The following is a 24,739-nucleotide window of genomic DNA, read 5'->3' as shown; positions in this document are numbered from 1 at the left end:
AGAGGGACTTGATCGTAAATATACAAAATTATTGGCACCGTTGATAAAGATGAGCATACTGTATGAAATAAATAATACTAACACTGAGCTGTATTGTATGCAACAAAAAAAAAAGTCTAATTATATTATTTTCTACTAATACAATCACACATATAAAGACATTCTGTTTAACAAGTGATACAACCAACGTAAGTGGTGGGTTTGGTGTCGAAAAACAGATACCTCATACCCACTGTAAAATATGGTGGTGGATCTTTGATGTTATGGGGCTGTTTGGCTTCCACTGGTCCAGGGGCCCTTGTTAAGGTCATCAGCATCGTGAGTTTTACTAAGTACCAGGACAAAAAAACGGTTGCCTCTGCCAGGAAGCTGAAACCTGGCCGCAGGTGGATCTTCCAGCAAGACAATAACCCCAAGTACACATCAAAATCCACAATGAAATTGGTAGTTGACCAAAAAATCTACACTTTGCAATGGCCATCTCAGTCTCTGGACTTGAACCCCATTGAAAACCTGTGGTTTGAATTGAGAAGGGCAGTCCATGAGCGCAGACGATAGATAAAGGATCTGGAAAGATTCTGTCCTTCCCAAAGTGTTCTCCAATCTCATAAAACCTTTGAGAAAAAGGCTCGGTGTTTTTATCCTCTCAAGGGGAGGGTGCTAGAGTATTAAAAACAGGGATGCCAATCATTTTGACCCGTTTTTTAAAATGTACTTGTTAAACATCTCTTTCTCTAAGTATTGTATTAATATAATATAATAAATGTTTCCATGCAATATGGCTCAGTATTTGTCTTATGTGTTTTATAGAGCCTTTTTTGTTCATCTTTATCAAGGGTGACAATCATTTTGGACCTGACTGTATCTCATTATATTGTGACTTTAGTGCAGAAGGGTGATAAAGCCAGTGAGGGGAGGTGGTTGGGAGAGGCGACGGGGGGAGCCCGCTCATAAACTTCTCTTTTCTTGTCCTCCTTCAGATTTGCTGCAGAACTGGGAAGCTCCGCTCCATTCAGACATTCAGGAGAGCGGGAGGGAAGATAAACTGACCCCTGACCTTTCACTTCTCTCCCCCATCTGTAGAGAGCTTCTGTCGTTGAGGAGCTAGGACCCGGCTGTACTTGGCTTTGCAGGACACACCAGTGAAGGTCGACACACATGCAGCAGAAACAACAACTACTACTGTCACCAAGGCCCCCTATTGTCAAACGTCTGGGAGTGTGAAAGGCAGAGGAGGAGTGTTGAAGACTGGACACAAGCTGCCTGATATTACGATAGGGACATTAGAGTCTCTGGACTCCATCAGACAAAGCAAACCATTTAAAAACTGTCCCACTACCCCTTTTTACACACCCACTGGTTTTCACTCTCCGTTTTTTGTTCTGCCACTCTGCAAAGATGGCCCTGTGTGTTTTGTCACGGGGGCGGACTGTTGAGTGTTGATCCGGGGGGAGAGGTGACTCACAGCCAGGACCATGTCTTGGAAGAGGAACTACTTTGCGTCCGGAAGCGGCGGGCTGCAGGGGATATTTACCCCACGCACTATGACGTCCATCGCCCCCAGTAAAGGACTCAGCAACGAGCCGGGCCAGAACAGCTGCTTCCTCAACAGCGCACTGCAGGTAGGGGCACACACGTACACACAAAAATGTTTATTTTTTCTTATTTGTTTTTTTCCCGCTTAGGTCTGAAGTGTTTGTGTTGGTCTTGTTATGTGTGGGCTGCAGGGTGGGATGTGTCTGTCGACAACAGGTATTCAGTGTGGTAGAGTGGAGGTTGATCTCATCACTCTGCATAGAGTCACAGACTGCTGTGAGTTTTCAGGGGAGGAGCAGCGATTACCGACATCAATTGACAGTAATAGACCAGTCCTGTGTGGCACCCTAAGGAAACTATAGTGCAACACAACTTCCTCTCGTCCTCTCGCTCTGTCTCTCTCTCTCTCTCTCTCTCTCGCTCTCTCACTATCCTCGCTTGACATGACAGAGGGGGAAACAATAACTTTAATGTAGCATGATCTACACACCGAGTCCCCAGATCTTCATGCTCTAAATGTATCTTTAAATATTTCAGTGTGGTAATGTTTTCCACTCAGTCTGCTTGCCATCATTTTTGTCTTCTCATACCCACATTCTCAGGGTCATTTTCACAGGGTTATAGTCCAATTTCCAAGCTGTCAGCGATATAAAACTATTTGATAGATCTCATTATAATCAGCCTTTGTTCTAGACTAATCCCTCTACTGATGCAATACCGTAATTACAAATGTTCATTTAGACCCAATTTAGAGATGAAACGGTATGAAAATGTCACATCACGATTATAGTGACCAAAATGATCACGGTTATCAGTGTTATCGCGGTATTGTTCAAATGTGCTGGAAGTGTTCAGAAGGTTTTATATTGAAAACCAACAAACAAATAAAATGAGCAGCACTATGCACTTTGTGTGCATATACATAAAAATAATAACATTAAAGATGGCACCATGTGGCCATGAGAGGTAAACGTTTCCCTAGTGCAGGTTGAAATGAACACAACCTCAAGTAAGCAAATCAAATTGAAAAAAAAAAAAAAAGAATAAAATTAGCAGCACTCACATTGTAGTGAGGCACGGCAACCTTCATCAGCCACAGAAAGACAGGCCTCTCAACAATTTGAAATGGCATCATGTCCTTTGCAATGTAATATAAAAGGGCTGCAGTGAGGTCTTGAGCATTTTTTTTTTGGTGTGGGTGCCTGTGTCACAACTGTAGATGAGGAGGGACCAGTAGCATCACTGGGTTTGTCTGCTGCACGCCCATCTCTGTAAACAAGGGAATAACACATGTATTATTATTATTATTGGTGTTGTTACATTATAATAATAATAATTATTATTATTCACTTACACACACAATCTTCTGTGTTGAATTTGAGTATATGCAATGACCCCATGCACAATTGACATAAATATAAATTAGTCATAGTTGATTAAATTAGTCATAAGAAGACAGTGATAGTAATTGCAATGAGCCCAACAATTTGCATAAATACAGGAGTCTTGTATAGGAGTCTATAGTATTTCTCACTTTTACAAACAAGTAGACTTCTGCCGGATTTTAAATGAACAAAATATGTTGGTTGGTGATTAAACTACATAACGTGTTGTCCTGTGTAATGGGAGAATAGTCTGCAGACACACGACGCATACAGCAGCAGAACAACGTGTAGTGTTTTTACAACAGTAGGTGACACTGAAAGCTTCATGCATTGAGCTAAACGTTAACTTTACCTTGCATTCGCTATAAAGTAGTGGGTGGTGGTCACGAAGGTGACTCAAGAGATTTGAAATGTTGCCCCCTTTCGCAGCAATTTTTTTTTTGCCTGCAGACAGGGTGACCGTCTTCGATTACATTTCCCTCGGCATTCTGGTAAAACCCAAAATATGTCCACACTTCAGATTTAGTCCTCTTAGAAGGCTGAAAAATCTCCCGAGCGCTGCCACTGCCTTCCGCCATGTTTTCACACAAAACAAAACCCACGCTGCACCTGCGTCAGACCGTTGCTAACTTTGGTTGATGCTGGACAGTATTTACTGTGTTTTTCAAACCGTGGTAATCGTTAATTAATTATATTTCAAATTTGAAATGGTAAAACTAATCTTCGGGAATTTTACAGAGGTTTATCGTGAAACCGGTAACCGTTTCATCCTTAAGTCCCATACAACAATAACAACAATGAATTAGTTCTACAGTAAAACTATCCATTATTTAGTTGTCTTAAAATTCACCACACCAACAAGGACGTTAAATAAATGACTGGTGAAGTAGGCTAGAGTCTTATGAAATGCCTGGTTAACCAGCCTCTCATTAGTGTACTCCTAGACCCTTTACTTGACGTAGTGGGTGGGAGGCTCTCGTCCACTCTCTCATCCAGAAGGATTCAACTTGAACAAGCACACAAGTGGCTTGAGAAAATGCTTACAATTGCCTTCCATGGGACTGCTGCCCAGTCATTGACAGCTTGACTGGGAGGACCCACTCACACCGTACTTCTGAGAAAATGGGAAAGGCATTTCCTCAGCTTAATATGGTGCCTGCCAGGCAGTCAGTCGCCTCACTCGCCTGTGACTTAAGCCAAGCTTTTAGACCTCATAAACAACTGTCAAACAGATGCTGCCACACACCATAATTACCCAGCCAAACAACCTGTCATTAGTTTTCACTCTATTTTTGGATTACCATATAATCAACCATATAGAAATAATGTGGCTTAGCTGACTGATAATACCTCCAAAGCTACATATTAGTGTCAGTTATGAGTCAGGAGACAGATGGGGGGGAGCTGATATTGTATTGTCTGCTGCTGGAAGCCATAACAATATGCAGAGACAGCACATCGAGAGCCCGGGGGTGAAAACATTCATTTTGTTTGTCTGAAATTAAATGTTGTGCGTTAACTAGGTTTCATTAAGTTCTTCTCTAGTATTGTCTCTTTTTTTTTGCCTACACACGGCTTAACAGGCATAACTTTGTTGAAAAAGTAATACTTTTTTCAATAAAGTTTGAATATGGGTATCTAGAAAGGATTCTCGGAAATCAGTTAAATTCCGAGTTGGGCGCAAGCCTACTGTATGTCAGAAGGTTTGCAACCCACTGTGCATTTAAATGGGCAATCTAGAAATGTGCATATGGCTGTATGGTATTAGAATGGTTTGATTTCAGTCTATTTATACTTGTTAAGTAGGATTTAGCCTATTGTACTGTATTGTAATGTTCATTTGATGCAGCTCAAAACACTTACCCACCATCTTAACATTTAAAGTTCAGCCCAGAAACCACTTCTGGTAGCTGTGGTACTCTGGGTTTAATTTAAAAGCCCTAAATCACCGTCCCTGGGAGGAAGGGTTTATTGAAAGCTGAAGTACCGACCTACCTGCCATACTGCCTTAGATAAGAGGGTCTACCATGTTGCCTTAGATAAGAGGGTCTACCATACTGCCTTAGATAAGAGGTTCTACCATACTGCCTTAGATAAGAGGGTCTACCATACTGCCTTAGATAAGAGGGTCTACCATACTGCCTTAGATAAGAGGGTCTACCATGTTGCCTTAGATAAGAGGGTCTACCATACTGCCTTAGATAAGAGGGTCTACCATACTGCCTTAGATAAGAGGGTCTACCATACTGCCTTAGATAAGAGGGTCTACCATACTGCCTTAGATAAGAGGGTCTGCCATGGTGCCTTTCAGTTGTAGGAGATGGGGAGTGCTTCCTGCCTTAGATAAGAGGGTCTGCCATGGTGCCTTTCAGTCGTAGGAGGAGGGGAGTGCTTCCTGCCCTCCTGTTAGAAGCTCCATGCTCCCCACACACTGGCAGATAGAATTTGACACAAGCTTTGGATAGAGGAAGGGGTGATACAAGGTCTCTTCCTCTATCTCTGTATCTCTCGCCTTCTCTTTCTCTCACACACACACACACACACACACACACACACACACACACACACACACACACACACACACACACACACACTTCTTGAAGAAGACAAAATGGATCCATCAAACACATTTGGTCTGTCATCCTAGTGGTCTCTGAGTTGTGGTCAGATTCGTTCAAGTCAAACAAAGAGTATCCAATATCCTTTCTGAACTTAAAAGTAATCCAAGAAGTAGTCATTTAGTTTTTCAAATGTATCTGTAATCTGATTACAATCATTTTGCTGGTTACATAACTGCTTACAGCTAAACGTTTTATTAATTATCAGATTACATGTAACGATTACATGTTATCAGCTATTACCCCACCCTGGTTGGCAGTGTGATAATGCTGAGCGATGAACCAAAGTGTAGATCATTTTTTAAACAACAAATTGACCAACATCAGTTCAATAACTTGAATTCCATTTCTTTCTTTTTTTCTGTGAGCTCAATTCGCACAATGCACAGTTTCTCTAGAGATAAATCAGTGCAATCTGGTAGGGAGATGAAGTTCCTAACAGGCCAATATTCAACATAGTTTAGCTCAGAAAACTTGGTAATTAACTACCCTGACCATAATCCGCCTGCGACGTAAAAGAGGCATAAGAATGTGCAATCGCGAGGGATAGAAAGCAGTTGCTTTGCCAGGTATTTCTATCTGAAAATACATGATCTAAGTGAACGATAGTTGGTATTCGGCAGTCATAAAAGTATGCCTTATTTACTTTGAAGAACTACTACAATTGTGATTTTGTCAGACAGCATAGCCAGCAGCTCTATAGAGATGCAATGACTTGGAATGAGTAAATAATAAGTCATCAAATAAAACAAATGTAATATACACAATTGAAATATTTTATTCAAGTAAATTCATGTGAATAAATTATGAAAAGTGATAAGCAGTAATGGGCAGTCACTACCATCATGGGACTTGTATTAATTGTTTTAGTCTGTGTTGCCACAGCATTCAACCCACATAATGTATCGTGCATTTAATGTTTATGTAAACATTTCAAATCGAACAGAAACCGAACCTAATCGCTCAGCACTACAGTGTGAATACCTGCCTGACCGAACAAATATCTTTAGCTTCACACCTCTCTAACGTCACTGTTACAGTTTTATCTCATCATGGTCTTTTGGGTTTTTGAGGCATGCAATGCAGGGACACACAAACGGCCATTGTCTTTGAGTTGACCTTTTCCATCAGTCCCAACAGATGATAATAATAATGAATGATTTATATTACATTTGTAAAGAGCTTTTCATTATACAGAATAATCTCAAAGTGCATAAAATAAAATACAAAAATAAAAAACACAAATAGAAGAAAGAAAATGGACACAGGGCAACTGACACAAAGATCCCAGCTGACACTACATGTGGCGTGGACACCAAAGAACACAGCTATCAACAGAAAGCCTTTCCTAAAGTAGCCCAAAGCCTGTGGTGCCTTCAGGTGGTCCGGGAGTGCATTCCAGAGGCTGGGGGGGGGGGGTCAAGCTGAAAGCCCGATTCCCCCAGGGAGCCCATATCTCGCTCAAATGTTTGAAAGTGAAACCTGCATACCAGGGCACATAATAAGAACCAGTCGAGTTGTACGAAATGGGAGACGGGAAAACATTAGAGAAGGAGAAATGTAGCGTCTAGAGACTGACCCCCTGTGTTTGTAAACACCTATCTGAGTGTAACTCACACCCATGACCCAGTTTAAGACTACGGACGGACCTTCTGGCCTTTTTAAGTATCAGCTTCCTATCATACGAATGGAATCCAAAACTAATGTCGAGACTGATATGTACTCTTTAAACAGGATATAATGGAAACATGTCTAAAGTATCTTTAGATTGATTGCAGCCTTCTAGTGTCTCGTTTCCGAACACCCGGCATTGAACATCTACAGTGCCTTCAGAAAGTAATGACACCCCTTGCCGTCTTCCACATGTTGTTGTGTTATAGCCTGAATTTAAAATGGATTAAATATAGCCTACACACAGTACCCCGTAATGTCAGTGGAATTATGTTTTTCCACATTTTTCCAAATTAATAAAAAAATGAAAAGCTGAAATGTCTTGAGTCAATACGCATTCAATCCCTTTGTTATGGCAAGTCTAAATAGGTTCAGGAGTAAAAATGTGCTTAACAAGTCACATAATAAGTTGCATGAACTCACTCAGTGTTCAACACAAGTGTTTAACATGATTTTTAAATGACTCTCTCATCTCTGTACCCCACACATACAATCATCTGAAAGGTCCCCCAGTCAAACACAGATTCAACCGCAAAGACCCGGGAGGTTTTCCAATGCCTCACAAAGAAGGGCACCTACTGGTAGATGGGTAAAAAATATATATAAAAAAAATAAACATTAAATATCCCTTTGAGCGTGGTGAAGTTATTCATTACATTTTGGATGGTGTGGCAATACTCCCAGTCACGACAAAGATACAGGCATCCTTCCTAACTCAGTTGCCGGAGAGGAAGGAAACCGCTCAGGGATTTCACCATGAGGCCAAAGGTGACTTTAAAACAGTTAGTGTTTAATGGCTGTGATAGGAAAAAAACTGAGGATGGATCAACAGCATTGTAGTTACTCCACAATATTAACCTAATTGACAGAGGGAAAAGAAGGAAGTCAGTACGGAATAACAAATATTCCAAAACATGCATCCTGTTTGCAACAAGGCACTAAAGTAGACTGTAAGACCTGAAAGACCTGACCAACAACCAATTTGACAGAGATTGAAGAATTTTGAAAAGAATAATGGGCAGAAAATATTGGCTGTATTTCATTTTCTATACATTTGCAAAAAATTTCTAAAAACATGTTTTCACTTTGTCATTCTGGGTTATTGTGTGTAGATGGGTGAGAGAAAAAAATATTGAATCCATTTTGAATTCAGGCTGTAACACAACAAAATGTGGAATAAGTAATATCAATGGTTTTTGAAGGCACTGTATTTAATTCACAACCTATTATGGACAGTTGAGACCGCAGTTTGCAAGGATTTATTCATTCATTTGAATATGTTAATGTGTTCTACAAAAAGATTTGCCACTCAGTTTTCTGTGTTCATTTCTCTCTCGCTCCCATCCAGACTGATCACATGCGTTGGCTGACTATCACAGTAAATGGTTTGCTCTGTGACTGTCTGCACAAATAATTGGTTGTAAGAGATGAATTGAGTAGCTCCTATTAAAGCAATGTTGGGAAAAGAAAGGGACATGGGAGCATGTAAGTCACACTGCGTTGAACGGCTCATTGAATATCCCATAAATCCCAGGGGTAAATCATGTCACATCATAAGCTGTCCAAATTTAGCACTGAAGGACCCAGTTCCTTTTGAAATAGGAAATTCCATTTGCCAAAGGACAGCTCCACAATACTCTCTGATATTCCATATCGGAAAAGAAGTCTGTTTTTTTGTTTTTCAAAATTGAAAACCCCATCAGATGGAAATCTGTCCAATCTAATGGTCCTGTGTGTTGGGTATTTGGCCATCTGTCTTTCATGGGTTCTAGGGCTTGAGATGGAAGGAAGGAAAAAAACAACTATTACTTAACCCATTTCCCATCACGATTCACGACTGAAGCAAGCAAACAAAGCAAAGCATGCCTACTTCCTGGTGGCAGCTCAGTACTTCCTGTGACCTAATCATCCCTTGAGTTGAGCATTTGTCTGCTGTTCACAATTGCCTCGTGGTGCTTGTTTTGATTACAGTAATTACTTGCACAATATGTCTCTTTCTGATTTCGCCATGTTTCCAGCCTAAAGTTGCTTTGAGCAGCACACCTTATTCTTAACGACAGACAGACTGTCTGTAGTTCTCATTAAGTGTTGGGAAAACACGAGGGTCACACTTTCTTTGTATGGTCTGGATTAACCATATGGTTACAGTTAGGCTTAGGTTTAGAATAAGGGTTAGCGTAAGGGTTACGTTTAGGGTTAGAGCTAGAGTTAGGTAGATAGTAAGTTGAAATGTTACTGATAGTCTGTAGATGGTCTATAGAGCAAATAAAGTGTTACCAAACATGAGTAATATATCACCTGACATCCCATCTCAGGAAACAGATGTCCTGGGGTTCAACAGAGCCCTTCTGCCTCTCTCCCTCTTCCCTCCCTCCCTCCCGCTTTCCTTCCATCAGTCCCTCTCTCCTTTCCCTCTCGCCATCTCTTTTTCACATGCACTTCATGACCATTCAGAAATGACAGCGGCTCTTTTTTTCTGCTGGGATATCACTTTTCTCCAGAGCTGTCCAGTTGGGATGACTTTGTCATGCTCTCCTGCCTCTCTCATTTCCATAGAATGTACAGAACCAGGCCCGGAGATGCCTCGAGGCCAATAGGAGAGCAGCATCTGTGCCGTGTGCCTCCCTATCAACCCGCTCCACAGTCCAACAAGGACATGCAAACCTGGGAACGAATGTGTTGAGCTTTACTGGCCCTGTTTACAATGGCATGCAAGTGTTGTATAATTGTGACCAAAAGTGATCAAGACGATGTATGTTTGGAATACCTCAGGGCCTTAAGAAATTGCACGTTTGTGAATTGTAGTTTTTGGGCCTGTGCTCAGATGAGGAGTAGAGTTGTCGTGTTGTTCTGACATCTGAACCAGATGAGGGTGCGGCCTGAAACATTGCAGCAACAATGCCCCATGTTATCATACAGACAGACACTTGTCTTCCTTTGGCCCTCTTATCAATCACATGTGGAGAGGTTAGGTACTATATCTTCATTATCGGCACTCTGCATTGTGCAGGACAGCTGTGGACTGGACACTATTTCCATCCTGGCCAGTGGCCTGTAAAACAAAAAGACCACCACCAAATGAGAAGGGTTCACATACCTGGGAAGGATGTGTCTGTGCGTCGGTGAAAATGCCATGGTCTTGCTTTGCACTCTGCAGCGGGAGAACAAGCAACTTATTGGACCTGAGGCAAAGGACAAGAAGGAAAACGCTAACCAGGAATTGTACTGATTGCATATTTTACATTTGAGTCATTTAGCAGATTATCTTATCCAGAGTGACTTACAGGAGCAATTACGGGTTAAGTGCTTTGCTCAAGGGTACGTCGACAGATTTTTCACCTAGTCGGCTCTGCTAGGCTACCTGATTGCTTAATATGCACATATGATCCCATTCTCTCTTTAGGCAAAATACACTCAAAAGCTATATTTTCTGTTATTCTTAACTTAGCCCTCTAAAAATAACTGCAGTAACACATACTACTTGCACACAGACACAGACACCATACCAAACCAGTAAGGCAGGCACCTATCCGTCATGGGCTAAAAAAGTTGTGCAGTCAAACCTCCACCCTCGGTATAAAATCTGTCATGCCACATGTTTGATCCTAAATCTTGGCTGAGGGGTAGGCCTGGAATGAGTTGGTTCCCTGGATGTTGTGGCACTCACCCTTCTCCGACTGTCAGTGCTGTTGGGTCTCTGGGATGTGATTGATTGCAGAGTGTTGTATGCTGCATAGAGGCAGGCTAGATAGGTTTAGAAGTTGTCTGTTTTCCCCCTCCCCTGCCACCTCCCTTTCTCTGCTTCAGTGTAATCTGTTAATGGTCATTTTCATGTAAAAGGACAAATTGGGTATAAAACGAAAACTAAGAGTCTATATTTTGGGGAAATGAAGGCGTAGATACATTTTTCAACCATTTAAAAAAAAAAATCTCAATTTTAAGCATAGGTTAAAGGCTTTGATTTCTGGTCAAACAGATAGAAGGGGTCTTAGAAAACATCTACCAGAATAAGTCTTAAAAGGTATTAGAAATATATCAAAACACTATCATGTTGAAGTAAAGACCACTAACTAATATCAACACTTATATTTAGTTTTGGATAAATAATTTGCTTTCTGTAAGTTTACAAAACATTGCCTTGTGCCTTGTAATTCCATTACCAAAGACCCACATATCTTTGTCACGTTGGTAACAATGATTCGGGAGACAGGCGCAGAAATGCGAATAGGTTTATTTTATTACACCCCAAATTACGGTGTGCCGTGTAAGGGCACGGGGATGAAGACCAAACAAACACGTAACAAAAACACAGGGTTGAAACCCAAACAAAAGAGCGAGGAGTACCTCGAATAAATACACACGCGCACAATGATTAACCCACGGGACGAGACCCGTGAACATCTGCGCAATCCACAATGGCACGAAAGCCCAAAACACACAGCACAGGTACTCACACGCACCAGCGGACATTGTAACAATAATCGACCGCACCATGGTGCACAAAGGGAACATATATACAAATACAATCAGTGGGAATAGCGGCCAGGTGTGCGCAATGAAAGTTCCAGAGGGATCCGTGACAATCTTTAAGATATTTTCTTATTCATCTCCCTCAGCATAATGAAAGCTCACAGAAGTAACAAGTAAAGGTACACCCACACACTTAAAAAAAAAGGTGTTGTCCAAAATGTAAACCCAACATGTAAAGTGTTGGACCCATGTGACACGAGCTGAAATAAAATATCCTTATTTCTCTCATATTTTGTGCACAAATTTGTTTACATCCCTGTTAGTGAGCATTTCTCCATGATAATCCATCTATCTGACAGGTATGGCATATCAAGAAGCTGATTAAACAGCATGATCATTACAATGGTGCACCTTGTGCTGGGGACAATAAAAAGCCACTCTAAAATGTGCAGTTTTGTCACACAACACAGTGCCACAGATGTCTAATCGACCTGGCCGGGGTATCCTGGAAGGATATTGATCTCATCCCGTCAGTAGAGGATGCCTGGTTATTTTTTTAAATGCCTTCCTCACCATCTTAAATAAGCATGCCCCATTCAAGAAATTTAGAACCAGGAACAGATATAGCCCTTGGTTCTCTCCAGACCTGACTGCCCGTAACAAAAACATCCTATGGCGTTCTGCATTAGCATCGAACAGCCCCCGTGATATGCAACTTTTCAGGGAAGCTAGGAACCAATATACACAGGCCATTAGAAAAGCCAAGGCTAGCTTTTTCAAGCAGAAATTTGCTTCCTGCAACACAAACTCAAAAAAGTTCTGGGACACTGTCCATGGAGAATAAGAACACCTCCTCCCAGCTGCCCACTGCACTGAGGATAGGAAACACTGTCACCACCAATAAATAATAATTGAGAATTTCAATAAGCATTTTTCTACGGCTGGCCATGCTTTCCACCTGCCTACCCCTACCCCGGTCAACAGCACGGCACCCCCCCCCACAGCAACTCGCCCAAGCCTTCCCCATTTCTCCTTCTCCCAAATCCAGTCAGCTGATATTCTGAAAGAACTGCAAAATCTGGACCCCTACAAATCAGCCGGGCTAGACAATCTGGACCCTTTCTTTCTAAAATTATCTGACTAAGTTGTTGCATCCCCTATACTAGCCTGTTCAACCTCTCTTTCGTGTCGTCTGAGATTCCCAAAGATTGGAAAGCAGCTGCGGTCATCCCCCTCTTCAAAGGGGGGGACACTCTTGACCCAAACTGCTACAGACCTTTATCTATCCTACCCTACCTTTCTAAGGTATTCAAAAGCCAAGTCAACAAACAGATTACCGACCATTTCAGAGCTGGCCATGGGTGCACCTCAGCCACGCTCATGGTCCTAAACGATATCTGCCATCGATAAGAAACAATACTGTGCAGCCGTATCCATTGACCTTGCCAAGGCTTTCAACTCTGTCAATCACCACATCCTCATCGGCAGACTCAATAGCCTTGGTTTCTCAAATGATTGCCTCGCCTGGTTCACCAACTACTTCTCTGATAGAGTTCAGTGTGTCAAATCGGAGGGCCTGTTGTCCGTGCCTCTGGCAGTCTCTATGGGGGTGCCACAGGGTTCAATTCTTGGACCGACTCTCTTCTCTGTATACATCAATGATGTCGCTCTTGCTGCTGGTGAGTCTCTGATCCACCTCTACGCAGACAACACCATTCTGTAAACTTCTGGTCCTTCTTTGGACACTGTGTTAACAACCCTCCAGACGAGCTTCAATGCCATACAAATCTCCTCCCGTGGCCTCCAATTGCTCTTAAATACAAGTAAAACTAAATGCTTGCTCTTCAACCGATCGCTGCCTGCACCTGCCCGCCCGTCCAACATCACTACTCTGGACGGTTCTGACTTAGAATATGTGAACAACTACAAATACCTAGGTGTCTGGTTAGACTGTAAACTCTCCTTCCAGACTCACATCAAACATCTCCAATCCAAAGTTAAATCTCGAATTGGCTTCCTATTTCGCAACAAAGCATCCTTCACTCATACATACCCTTGTAAAACTGACTATCTTACCGATCCTCGACTTCGGCGATGTCATTTACAAAATAGCCTCCAATACCCTACTCAATAAATTGGATGCAGTCTGTCACAGTGCCATCCGTTTTGTCACCAAAGCCCCATATACTACCCACCACTGCGACCTGTATGCTCTCGTTGGCTGGCCCTCGCTTCATACTCGTCGCCAAACCCACTGGCTCCAGGTCATCTACAAGACCCAGCTAGGTAAAGTCCCCCCTTATCTCAGCTCGCTGGTCACCATAGCAGCACCCACCTGTAGCACGTGCTCCAGCAGTTATATCTCGCTGGTCACCCCCAAAACCAATTCTTCCTTTGGCCGCCTCTCCTTCCAGTTCTCTGCTGCCAATGACTGGAACAAACTACAAAAATCTCTGAAACTGGAAACACTTATCTCCCTCACTAGCTTTAAAGCACCAGCTGTCAGAGCAGCTCACAGATTACTGCACCTGTACATAGCCCATCTATAATTTAGCCCAAACAACTACCTCTCCCCTACTGTATTTATTTATTTATTTTGCTCCTTTGCACCCCATTATTTCTATCTCTACTTTGCACATTCTTCCACTGCAAATCTACCATTCCAGTGTTTTACTTGCTATATTATATTTACTTCACCACCATGGCCTTTTTTTTGCCTTTACCTCCCTTATCTCACCTCATTTGCTCACATTGTATATATACTTATTTTTCTACTGTATTATTGACTCTATGTTTGTTTTACTCCATGTGTAACTCTGTGTTGTTGTATGTGTCGAACTGCTTTGTTTTATCTTGGCCAGGTCGCAATTGTAAATGAGAACTTGTTCTCAACTTGCCTACCTGGTTAAATAAAGGTGAACTATTTTTTGAAAATTTAAAATGACATGCTGACTGCAGGAATGTCTACCAAAGTTGCTGCCAGAGAATTGAATGTTAAATTCTGTATCATAAGCCATCTCCAACGTCGTTTTAGAGAATTTGACAGTGCGTCCAACCGGCCTCATAACAGCAGACCGCGTGTAACCACTCCAGCCCAGGACCTCCACATCCGGCTTCTGCACCTGCGGGATCGACAGAGACCAGCCACCCAGACAGCTGATGAAACTGAGGAGTATTTCTGTCTGTTATCAAAAATTATTCTGCTTGGCTGCACCTGGCTCCCCAGTGGGTGGGCCTATGCCCTCCAGGCCCACCCATAGCTGCACCCCTGCCCAGTCATGTGGAATCCATAGATTAGGGCCTAATGAATTCATTTCAATTGACTGATTTCATTATATGAACTGTAACTCAGTAAAATCGTTGAAATTGTTGCATGATGCATTTATATTTTTGTTCAGTATAGAATCCAAAAGGGTTCTTCCGCTTCCCCATAGGAGGTCCCTTTGAAGAATCCATTTTTGCTTCCAGGTTCCAAATCGGTAACAGAATTACAGAAAAATCAGTAACGGAATGACTTCAATTGAATTGGCTGCAATGGGAAATCATAGTAGTCACAGGCGTCTACGGTTTGTTTAACTTAGAAATCAATGTTTTTTGTTTGGCGTATATATTTTAAAGTGAAAAATCGGAGTCTCAGCATAATTCCGTTATCGTGGAATTTCCCTAATCCTGCCTTGAGTGCTGTTATCATGGCAGCGTTAAGGCTGGAATTGTGTCATCGATTCCCTTCTCTTCCAGCCAGCTTATCTCTCTCTGCCTTTCATCACGCTTTCCTGCCTCTCGCTCTTGGATCAGTTCCTTGGAACCCTTTTTATCACAAGTGATGATTGACAGATTGAAGGCATTATCAGGGACAGGGTCACGCAGAGTGGCAACACAGCAGGGAGGGCTTATAAATAAACTGATCATACATTCCAACAATTCTGGAAAAATAACTGAAGGTCCGGGGTATTTCACACACACAGTACCATTTCTAGTTTTTACGTTGCTGATGTTTGGAATGTTTTGTGCAACGCTAGAATGTTCTGGCATATAGATTTATGGGTAGTACTTTTTTTTGTCTGTCTGACGGACATTGAACCCCAACTCACAGCTCTTTTAGGTGGACCTGAATAGCCTGAAAATATTCATGAGATAGAGGTCCTCAAAGTTGACCCATTTTGCATAACCCACCATACTATGAGACATCCATGTCTTCATCACTGGAAAAGATAAACAGTTGAGTTTAATATATTTTAATAAGCTTACAAACAGGGTTGACAACCTATTTAATAATTTCTTGAAATATATATATTTTTTAATATGATTAATATGACTATGATTTCAATAGGTTTCCTATGGAGGATTGACAGTATTTTTAAAACCGATATTCCCATTCAAGTAAACATTCTCTGATGTGTGGACCTCCAACCATCTTTGTGGTATCCCTTAACAGTCAACATGCCCATTTGATTTCCATTTTAGTACATTCATCAGCCAAAACATGAACCCCACCCTGTATTCAGGAGCATGTTGTGACTCAACCGATGGCGGGCACAACACATATCATTTTTAGGGCTGGCCCCAAATAAATAAAAATCTTGGTTGATTGCAAGTCATCTGTTCTTTCAACCAATCGATTGCTGGAAATGATTTAACGTGTATTTTTCCATATATAAAGACATGTGTTTTAATAAAATCAACTTTGTGCATTGAGTTTGTCTGATGCTTTAAGCTTACGGTTTGATGCCTCAAGAGGGTGCCAGAGATCTAGATAACCAGAAGAAAATAAACTTGACCTGACCCAACTATTCTCCTCCCACTCCTGCTGGCTTTCGCATATTCTGCCATTACTGTCCTGAAGTTACCGGTACTAAGTAGATATGCTATAAATGACATTGGCTACACATGGCCTGTCTGCAACTATTAACTTGGGTCCGGCCCAAAGCTTGCGAACTTGCAACGTATAAAATATTCTGGGCCCTCAGTTTCCAGCGCCAGTGAGCTTAATGCAGACACAGCTGTAGGCTATTTGCGCAAGGGATAAGAAGCTGTGCTTAACTTGGACTGGAGCTCACTGGAGTAGAGTACCGGCACCTCAAATGTTCTACTGCTTGAGCTCTTGTTCCTCTTATACATTGAGGAACTATCGTAATTCTCAATGGATGTAAAAAAATATACTATTTGCTTGCTGTTTTAGGTGAAGAAAAGATTACTCTGAGAAGCTCCGCAGGTCATCACTGGTGGTGTGTTAAGGCAATCAGAAATATTTCAGGCCCCCAAATGGGCACATTTATATGCCTACATTTGCGTGCAGGCCAGGTAGCCTATAGACTCAACATTGAAAGGAGCGCTCCAAACAAAAAACAATGAATAAATTGACACAACTCGTAAATGGAATTAAATAAACCCAAACTTGTTTCTCACAAGTGTAGCACAGGTTCTGCATTCTGCAAACAATGTGTCCACTCCGACAATGAGAAGAAGAAGACTGGAATAATATTGAATGCATTAAAAAAAATGACTGTAACCAAAGTAACAAACATTGTAGATTAGAAATTATAGGAATTAACAGTAAATATACTACTGGTGATATATGTAATGGGGAATTGATAGACACTAAGATTCAAAGGCAAACAATTCACACAATGAAGTTATGAAACAATGTATGTGCACAAATTGGTGGGAGAGAGCGCATTTTGGAGAGAGAAGTGCATTGTGCATCTGGTCAATCTGACATCTGCATTGGCCTTGCTGCATTTACGGTGATATGGCCTCAGCAGAAGTGAGGGCATTCATACTTCTTGCACTTCACGGAGCAATGCATAGATGTTGTCAAGGAAGTGAGTTTATGTTTATACAGGATGTACCGCCCCCACTTACCGTCAACCAATCATGTCAATGTGTAGCTATACAAAGCCCTCAGCATTGTTAAAAAATTTGGGAGGTGCATTCCGATGTGATACAGAGCTAGATTTGACTTCAGACGCCTCTCAAGTCCTCAACTGGCAGCTTCATTAAATAGTACCTGCAAAACACCAGTCTCAACGTCAATAGTGAAGAGGTGACTCCGTGATCATGGCCTTCTAGGCAGAGTTGCAAATAATTTTTTTATTTTCCACCATAATTTGCAAATAAATTTAATAAAAATCCTACAATGTGATTTTCGGGATTTTTTTTTTCTCATTTTGTCTGTCATAGTTGAAGTGTACCTATGATGAAAATCACAGGCCTCTCTCATCTTTTTAAGTGGGAGAACTTGCACAATTGGTGGCTGACTAAATACTTTTTTTGTACCACTGTAGATATTCCATAACATTTTTTGCAGTTTCCAGCTACAATAGTCATTTACAACATTAACAATGTCTACACTGTATTTCTGATCAATTTGATGTTATTTTAATGGACAAAAATGTTGCTTTTCTTTCAAAAACAAGGACATTTCTAAATTGTTTAACTTGGATCAAACGTTTCGGGTAGCTTTCCACAGTTTACATACACTAAGTTGACTGTGCCTTTAAACAGCTTGGAATATTCCAGAAAATTATGTCATGGCTTTAGAAGCTTCTGATAGGCTAATTTGGACTGACTTGGACTGAAATAGATTGTGGTACTCATTTTGGGTGCTAGTACTCTTTATATTTAGGAGCAGGAGCTCCACAATACTTTTGAGCTAATATTCTATAAGAGGAACAAGAGCTCAATGAGCTCCTGCACTGCTTCTTATCCCTTGCACAAATAGCCTCAAAGTCAACTTAGTGTATGTAAACTTTTGACCCACTGGAATTGTGATACAGTGAATAAGTGAAATAATCTGTCTGTAAACAATTGTTGGAAAAATGACTTGTGTCATGCACAAAGTAGATGTCCTAACCGACTTGCCAAAACTATAGTTTGTTAACAACTATAGTTTGTTAACAACAAGAGTGGTTGAAAAATGAGTTTTCATGACTCCAACCTAAGTGTATGTAACTTCCGACTTCAACTGTATGTATTTGTTACTGCTCGACTAAAACAATCAAGGTTGACCAACAGCCTAACGACCCAACAATCGACCAGCCGACTAATTGGGGTCAGCCCTAATATTTGTTGTATGTTTTCCTCAATAAATTGTAACTATATAATTTAAGATTTTAAATGATATTTTTCTCAACTGTATGTTTTTACCATTGATGTAGACACATGGATGTCTCTCTCATGGTCAGGTGGGGTATGATCAATAGATCGATTTGGAGCAACTTTATATTTTAATGTTTTGGCATTCAGGCCCAAAAGGGGTTCTGTCAATAAGTGATTACCCCTGATCCAGGTGCCATCCTTTCACTTTCTGTAAAGCTGCTGCAGTGCAGATGGTCTGGTGTTATGAAACCTCTGGCTTCTTTCTGCCTCAGTCAGGACTTTTTGAAATCTGGAGGTTTTAATGTGTGTGTGTGTGGCTGACAGCCTCCTTATGGTTGTCATGAGGAGCATTACTAGCAACTTCTCATCTTAAGATTCTTCTCAAGATGGCATCCTCCTCTCTTTGGGATGTTTTGATCTCAATTCAGGTATTTTTCCAACCCCCAGCCAAAAGGTTTGTCCATAGTGTCCATAGTGACAAATCTCTGGAAGGTTACCGTTTTGGGAATGTAGCCTAGTAATCAATCTGAATTTATAGGCCAATTCAAAAACTTTTTGGGCCGCTTAAATCATGTATTTGACACATTGCCTTTTTACAGTCAGGTTGTGATTGTTGTTGGCAATTGTGAATCACGGCACATCTATTCGTTTTATAGTTCAACCTCACAGCTTTTGTACTTCTGAAATCTCAGGCAGCAGTGTCAGAACATTGTCTTCAAACCGCCTGAGCACTTTTTACTACTTCTCCCGGCAACCATCTTATACACCAGCTGTACATTTAAAAAAAAAAAACTAATGTACTTTAAAATGTTGTGACCATGATAGGGTTTTATCACACACGTTGACAGATTGTATATTGATGCCTGAGGAGGCATACACCGATAAGAGTCGTTGGTTCTCACTGTGCTGGAGGAGTCCTTTGCCTTGCAGAAACTGTCAGAGGTCAGTTATATTGACATTTGGAGTCACGATCAGTGCTGTTTGATTGCTATTAAGCTGCTTCGCTGCGGACTAGTGCTGAAACAGATGCTCCAGACTTGCTGCTCGCTGAGACATGACACATGCCTGACCACGCTCACTGTATCTCTACTAATATTGTTTGAGTTTAAATTGAAGCCATGTTTTAGTTTCAATACCCATGGGAAAGTTTGGATAGCTGTTTCTATCGCTGCAGAAATGTATCGGTGCACAGTATAGGGTGACAATTGGGTGGATCATGATTGATGTTTCATTTGATTGAAACCATGTTTTAGTTTGAAATTCTTATGGAAAAGTTTAAATAGCTTTTCCACCACTGTAGAAACTAATAAAGTACTGTAAGGTATAGGGTGACTATTTTGGGTGGATTGTGATTGGTGGGAAGATTGTCAAGCATTGTTTGGTGGAATGATAGGCGAGTCGATGAGAGGCATTTTTAGGTAAAGGGATACTGCACATAGGTAGTGTCTGGGACAGGGGGAACAGAGAGAGAAGATGGAAGTTCAGGTTAACAGAGACTGACAGGGCTGTCTATAATTCAGCTCGGTGGTGTGTGGACGTGGCAGCAGGACCATGGCGTGGGCGCTGTTAGACACTGAATAGGTGGGGGTGGGCCCTGGACCTCCGTTCCCCTTGGGCTGCTCAGGCAGGGTGCCAGATGGAAGATGGTATGCCAGGGAGCCTCCCGACGGGAAACTGCAAGGGCCGCGTTTGTTCCGCTGACACCCAGCATCTCAGCCCGACCTGGGCAAGCGTACATTCCTCAAAGTGATGGGCCTGGTGCTCTCTCACACACACACTCTCTCTCTCTCTCTTTCTTTCTATCTCTCTCTCTCTCTCTGTCGCTCTCTGTCTCTATCCCACCTTCTCTCCCTTATCCCGCGGTCTATCACATACTCTCTTTCTCTGGCTCCCTCTGTCCGTCTCGCTTCCCCCTCTCTCTTTCTTTCTTCATCTTCTTCCCATAACCCTTGGTGAGGCGTGCAGGATTCCTCCCCTGCTGAGGGGATTAAGAGTCTGGGAGGCATCAGGGATCTGATTGGACAGGACCTGCTCTTGTTCCTATTGGACGGGTTTGGGCTAGTGCAGCAGTGGTGGGCTCTCAGAGCCAACAGGGGATTGGACAGGACAGCAGTGGGCTCCACTGTGGTTGTGTAACAAACCTCAAATTCAGGGAGGGACATCCTTTAGCATCAGGTACGAGTTAGCGAGGGAATTCCACTGGCTTTAGAGAACTTTAGATTTCCACAGATAGACATGCCGTGCTCTCTCTAAGGGTTTTGAATCTGCGGAAAGCTTAGACTTTTGGAGCAAAGCCTTGGCACTTATGGAGGGTGGGAAAGTCAACAGCAGGCGACGCAGAGAAGCAAATGCTTGTCACACGCTCCCGTAGCGTTTCCTTTACAGCAGCTTTCTGTTGTTTGCTCAGGAGATTCCATTTAGAAATCAGGTGATCCGGAGTTGTGAGGTCCGACTTGAGGAGCATTTGTATGTCATTTTGTCTCACTCTTCTCGCCTTTTCCACAGGTCCTGTGGCACCTGGACATCTTTCGGCGGAGCTTCCGGCAGCTGACCACACACAAGTGCATGGAGGACTCGTGTATATTCTGTGCCCTGAAGGTAAGAGGCTAGACCTGTGGGTGGAGATGAGAGGGAGGCCTGGGGGTGGAGAACAGGTGGTTCACTTATTAATGAATCCTTTCCATGTAATGCCTACCAAAGAATGCAGATAGAGGATGGTTCTTTTGGTATTGGACTATTGTATTTTATTTTCAACAGTAAGTTGATCAAATACGTCATTGTTTTCAAGTTACTTCTGTCAATTTAGTTCTTAAGCTAAGAGATGACCATGATTTTGAATGGGAGTTCTGGGATGTGAATATTTATGTCTTAACATGTCAGTAATTAAGCCATCTCCCCTGGTGTGGATAGACAGTGGTTGGATGTCTGGCCAGTGGTTATGGATTATTATGGACCATTGATCTCTCTCTGATCAAGCATTTTGCAATAACATCTGCTATGTGACCAATCAAATTGGATTTGAATACATTTGATTTGAGCTGGACAGGCCGCTGAATGTAGATCAATGGCTTTACCCCCCCCCCCCCCCCCCACTCTCTCTCTCTCTGTGTGTTATTTGCCAAATGACTGCGGTAATCGGAATGATCGTTCAAATAGCACAACTGGGCCACCCCTAGTGACCAATGACCATCTCTATATGTCTCACCGCGACCATCTGTCTGTCTCTGTGTAAGTGTCTGTCTGTCTGTCTGTCTGTCTGTCTGTCTGTCTGTCTGTCTGTCTGTCTGTCTGTCTGTCTTCCTGTCTGTCTTCCTGTCTGTCTTCCTGTCTGTCTTCCTGTCTGTGTGAGGGTGGTCTCTCTAACTTTAGTCTTACTCTGTAACTGACTCTCTGTTATTCATTCCAAATCAATTTCTGATTGTCTGTCTCTTTGGCTGGCTGGCAGAACCAGACTAGCTTTGCCACTAAGCTTACTTCCATTACACCACAAGACTCATTCTGTGGGCCAGCAGGTTTGATTTTCCTGGTTTGAGTCATTGATTCCATCTTAATGAAGAGGCAAGTTTCACACTCTCATACGTACCAGAGGAGACAGTCGAGGGTGCGGAAATGCCTTTTGAGTGGCTGTAGGATGGCACTCCACACACTCAGCCGTGTGCAATGTTCACACCCAAATGCAGATTTAAATGGGCTCTTGTGAAACTGAGTGGTTTGATGATCTGCGATGCTTAGGGCTGCATGGCCCATCGGAGGGGTTCGATGGTGATATTTGAAGGCATGTCTGGTTCCTCTGTTTCACACACGGTCTGCGTGGCAGGCATAGCTAAGAGCAGCTGGATCTGGCTAGCAGGCTGGACTTGGAGAGCGACAGAGCCCCGTGAGTTTAACGAGGCCATCTTTTAGCTACTGACTGACTAGGTCTGGTCCTTTTGACTGTGACAGGTTATTTGATTTCACACCAGTGTCTACCTCAGAGTCATGGTCAGAAATGTAGGCCTAAGTGTACTTCTGTTGCTCCCTCTGCCCTTGCTCTCTCTCTTTCACTCTTGCACTCCATCTCTCTCCCTCTCTCTGCTCTTTCATTCTCTCCCTCCATCTCTCTCTCCCTCCCATTCACTCTCCCCTCTGCTCTCTCCATCTCTCCCTGTGCTCTTTCCCCTTGCCTCCATCTTCCTCTCCCTCCCTCCCTTCCTGCTTCTGGTCTTCCTCTCTCCTTCTCTCTTTCTCTCCCTCTCTCCCTTGATGTCTCAGCCTTATCAGAATTACCAGGGCTCATTTGAAGGGTCGATTACAGGGCATTTCGGCCAGGCATTTAATTTGAGCAGAATTATAAGGCTATGATAATTTATCCTCTCCCCACCTCCTTTTCTGCCTCTCCTGTTCTCTCTCCCTCAGCTCACCTCACCCACCTCTTCTCTCTCTCTCTCTCTCTCTCTCTCTCTCTCTCTCTCTCTCTCCTCTCTCTCTCTCTCTCTCTCTCTCTCTCTCTCTCTCTCTCTCTCTCTCTCTCTCTCTCTCTCTTCCGTACGCAAGATAGGTTGAGGTGCAGCGGCAAGGCAGGTGTGTGTGTGTGTGTGTGCGCGCATGTTTGTGTTAGTGGGTGCGCATGTTTGTGTGCCTTTACGTGTGTTTATGTTCGCTTGCCCAATAAACACTCACCTTGTTCAGGGTGTTCTTGTCTGAGAAAATGGAAATACATGATTTAAAACAGGGAAGACATACTTTTTCAAATGCGCCCTGCAACATAAATATAGACATTATACCCAAAGTATGTGTGTGTGTGTGTGTGTGTGTGTGTGTGTGTGTGTGTGTGTGTGTGTGTATATACAGTTGAAGTCAGAAGTTTGCATACACTTAGGTTGGAGTCATTAAAACTCATTTTTCAACCACTCCACAAATTTCTTGTTAACAAACTATAGTTTTGGCAAGCCGGTTAGGACATGTAAACCCCATGGGACCGCCCAGGAAGGAGACGCGTTCTGTCTCCTAGAAATGAACGTATTTTGGTGCGAAAAGTGCAAATCAATCCCAGAACAACAGCAAAGGACCTAGTGAAGATGCTGGAGGAAACAGGTACAAAAGTATCTATATCCACAGTAAAACGAGTCCTATATCAACATAACCTGAAAGGCCGCTCAGAAAGTAAGAACCTACTGCTCCAAAACCACCATAAAAAAAGACAGACTACAGTTTGCAACTGCACATGGGGACAAAGATCGTACTTTTTGGAGAAATGTCCTCTGGTCTGATGAAACATAAATAGAACCGTTTGGCCATAATAACCATTGTTATGTTTGGAGGGAAAAGGGGGAGGCTTGCAAGCCGAAGAACACCATCCCAACCGTGAAGCACAGGGGTGGCAGAATCATGTTGTGGGGGTGCTTTGCTGCAGGAGGGACTGGTGCACTTCACAAAATAGATGGCATCATGAGGTTGGAAAATATTGAAGCAACATCTCAAGACATCAGTCAGGAAGTTAAAGGTTGGTTGCAAATGGGTCTTCCAAATGGACAATGACCCCAAGCATACTTCCAAAGTTGTGGCAAAATGGCTTAAGGACAACAAAGTCAACGTACTGGAGTGGCCATCACAAAGCCCTGACCTCAATCCCATAGAAAATGGGTGGGCAGAACTGAAAAAGCGTGTGCGAGCAAGGAGGCCTACAAACCTGACTCAGTTACACCAGCTCTGTCAGGAGGAATGGGCCAAAATTCACCAACCTATTTTGGGAAGCTTGTGGAAGGCTACCCGAAACGTTTGAGCCAAGATAAACAATTTAAAGGCAAAGCTACCAAATACTAATTGAGTGAATGTAAACTTCTGACCCACTGGGAATGTGATGAAATAAATTAAATCTGAAATAAATCATTCTCTCTACTATTATTCGGACATTTCACATTCTTAAAATAAAGTCGTGATCCTAACTGACCCAAGACAAGGAATTTTTACTAGGATTAAATG

At 42.4% G+C, this 24,739-nt stretch overlaps 1 protein-coding gene across 7 annotated transcripts in view; it reads left to right on the top strand.

Moving 5' to 3' along the window:
• LOC110502387 (inactive ubiquitin carboxyl-terminal hydrolase 54) overlaps positions 1 to 24,739 on the top strand; it is a 113,988-nt gene that overhangs the window by 61,703 nt on the left and 27,546 nt on the right. For 3 of the 7 annotated variants that reach the window (XM_036959692.1, XM_036959694.1, XM_036959693.1), the window contains exons 2-3: positions 981 to 1,622; positions 21,284 to 21,376. In XM_036959692.1, coding sequence (XP_036815587.1) covers positions 1,476 to 1,622; positions 21,284 to 21,376 — 240 coding nt within the window. In that variant the 5' untranslated portion in view covers positions 981 to 1,475. Of the gene's footprint in view, positions 1 to 980; positions 1,623 to 20,883; positions 20,954 to 21,283; positions 21,377 to 24,739 lie in introns of those variants that run through there. The other 4 variants (XM_036959696.1, XM_036959695.1, XM_036959697.1 and 1 more) reach the window with 2 other exon arrangements.

Source organism: Oncorhynchus mykiss, chromosome 23 (genome assembly GCF_013265735.2).
Source record: "Oncorhynchus mykiss isolate Arlee chromosome 23, USDA_OmykA_1.1, whole genome shotgun sequence".
Classification (NCBI taxonomy): Eukaryota; Metazoa; Chordata; class Actinopteri; order Salmoniformes; family Salmonidae; genus Oncorhynchus; species Oncorhynchus mykiss.
Note: the sequence above shows the minus strand (reverse complement) of the source record. Positions and strands in the feature narration are given on the sequence as shown.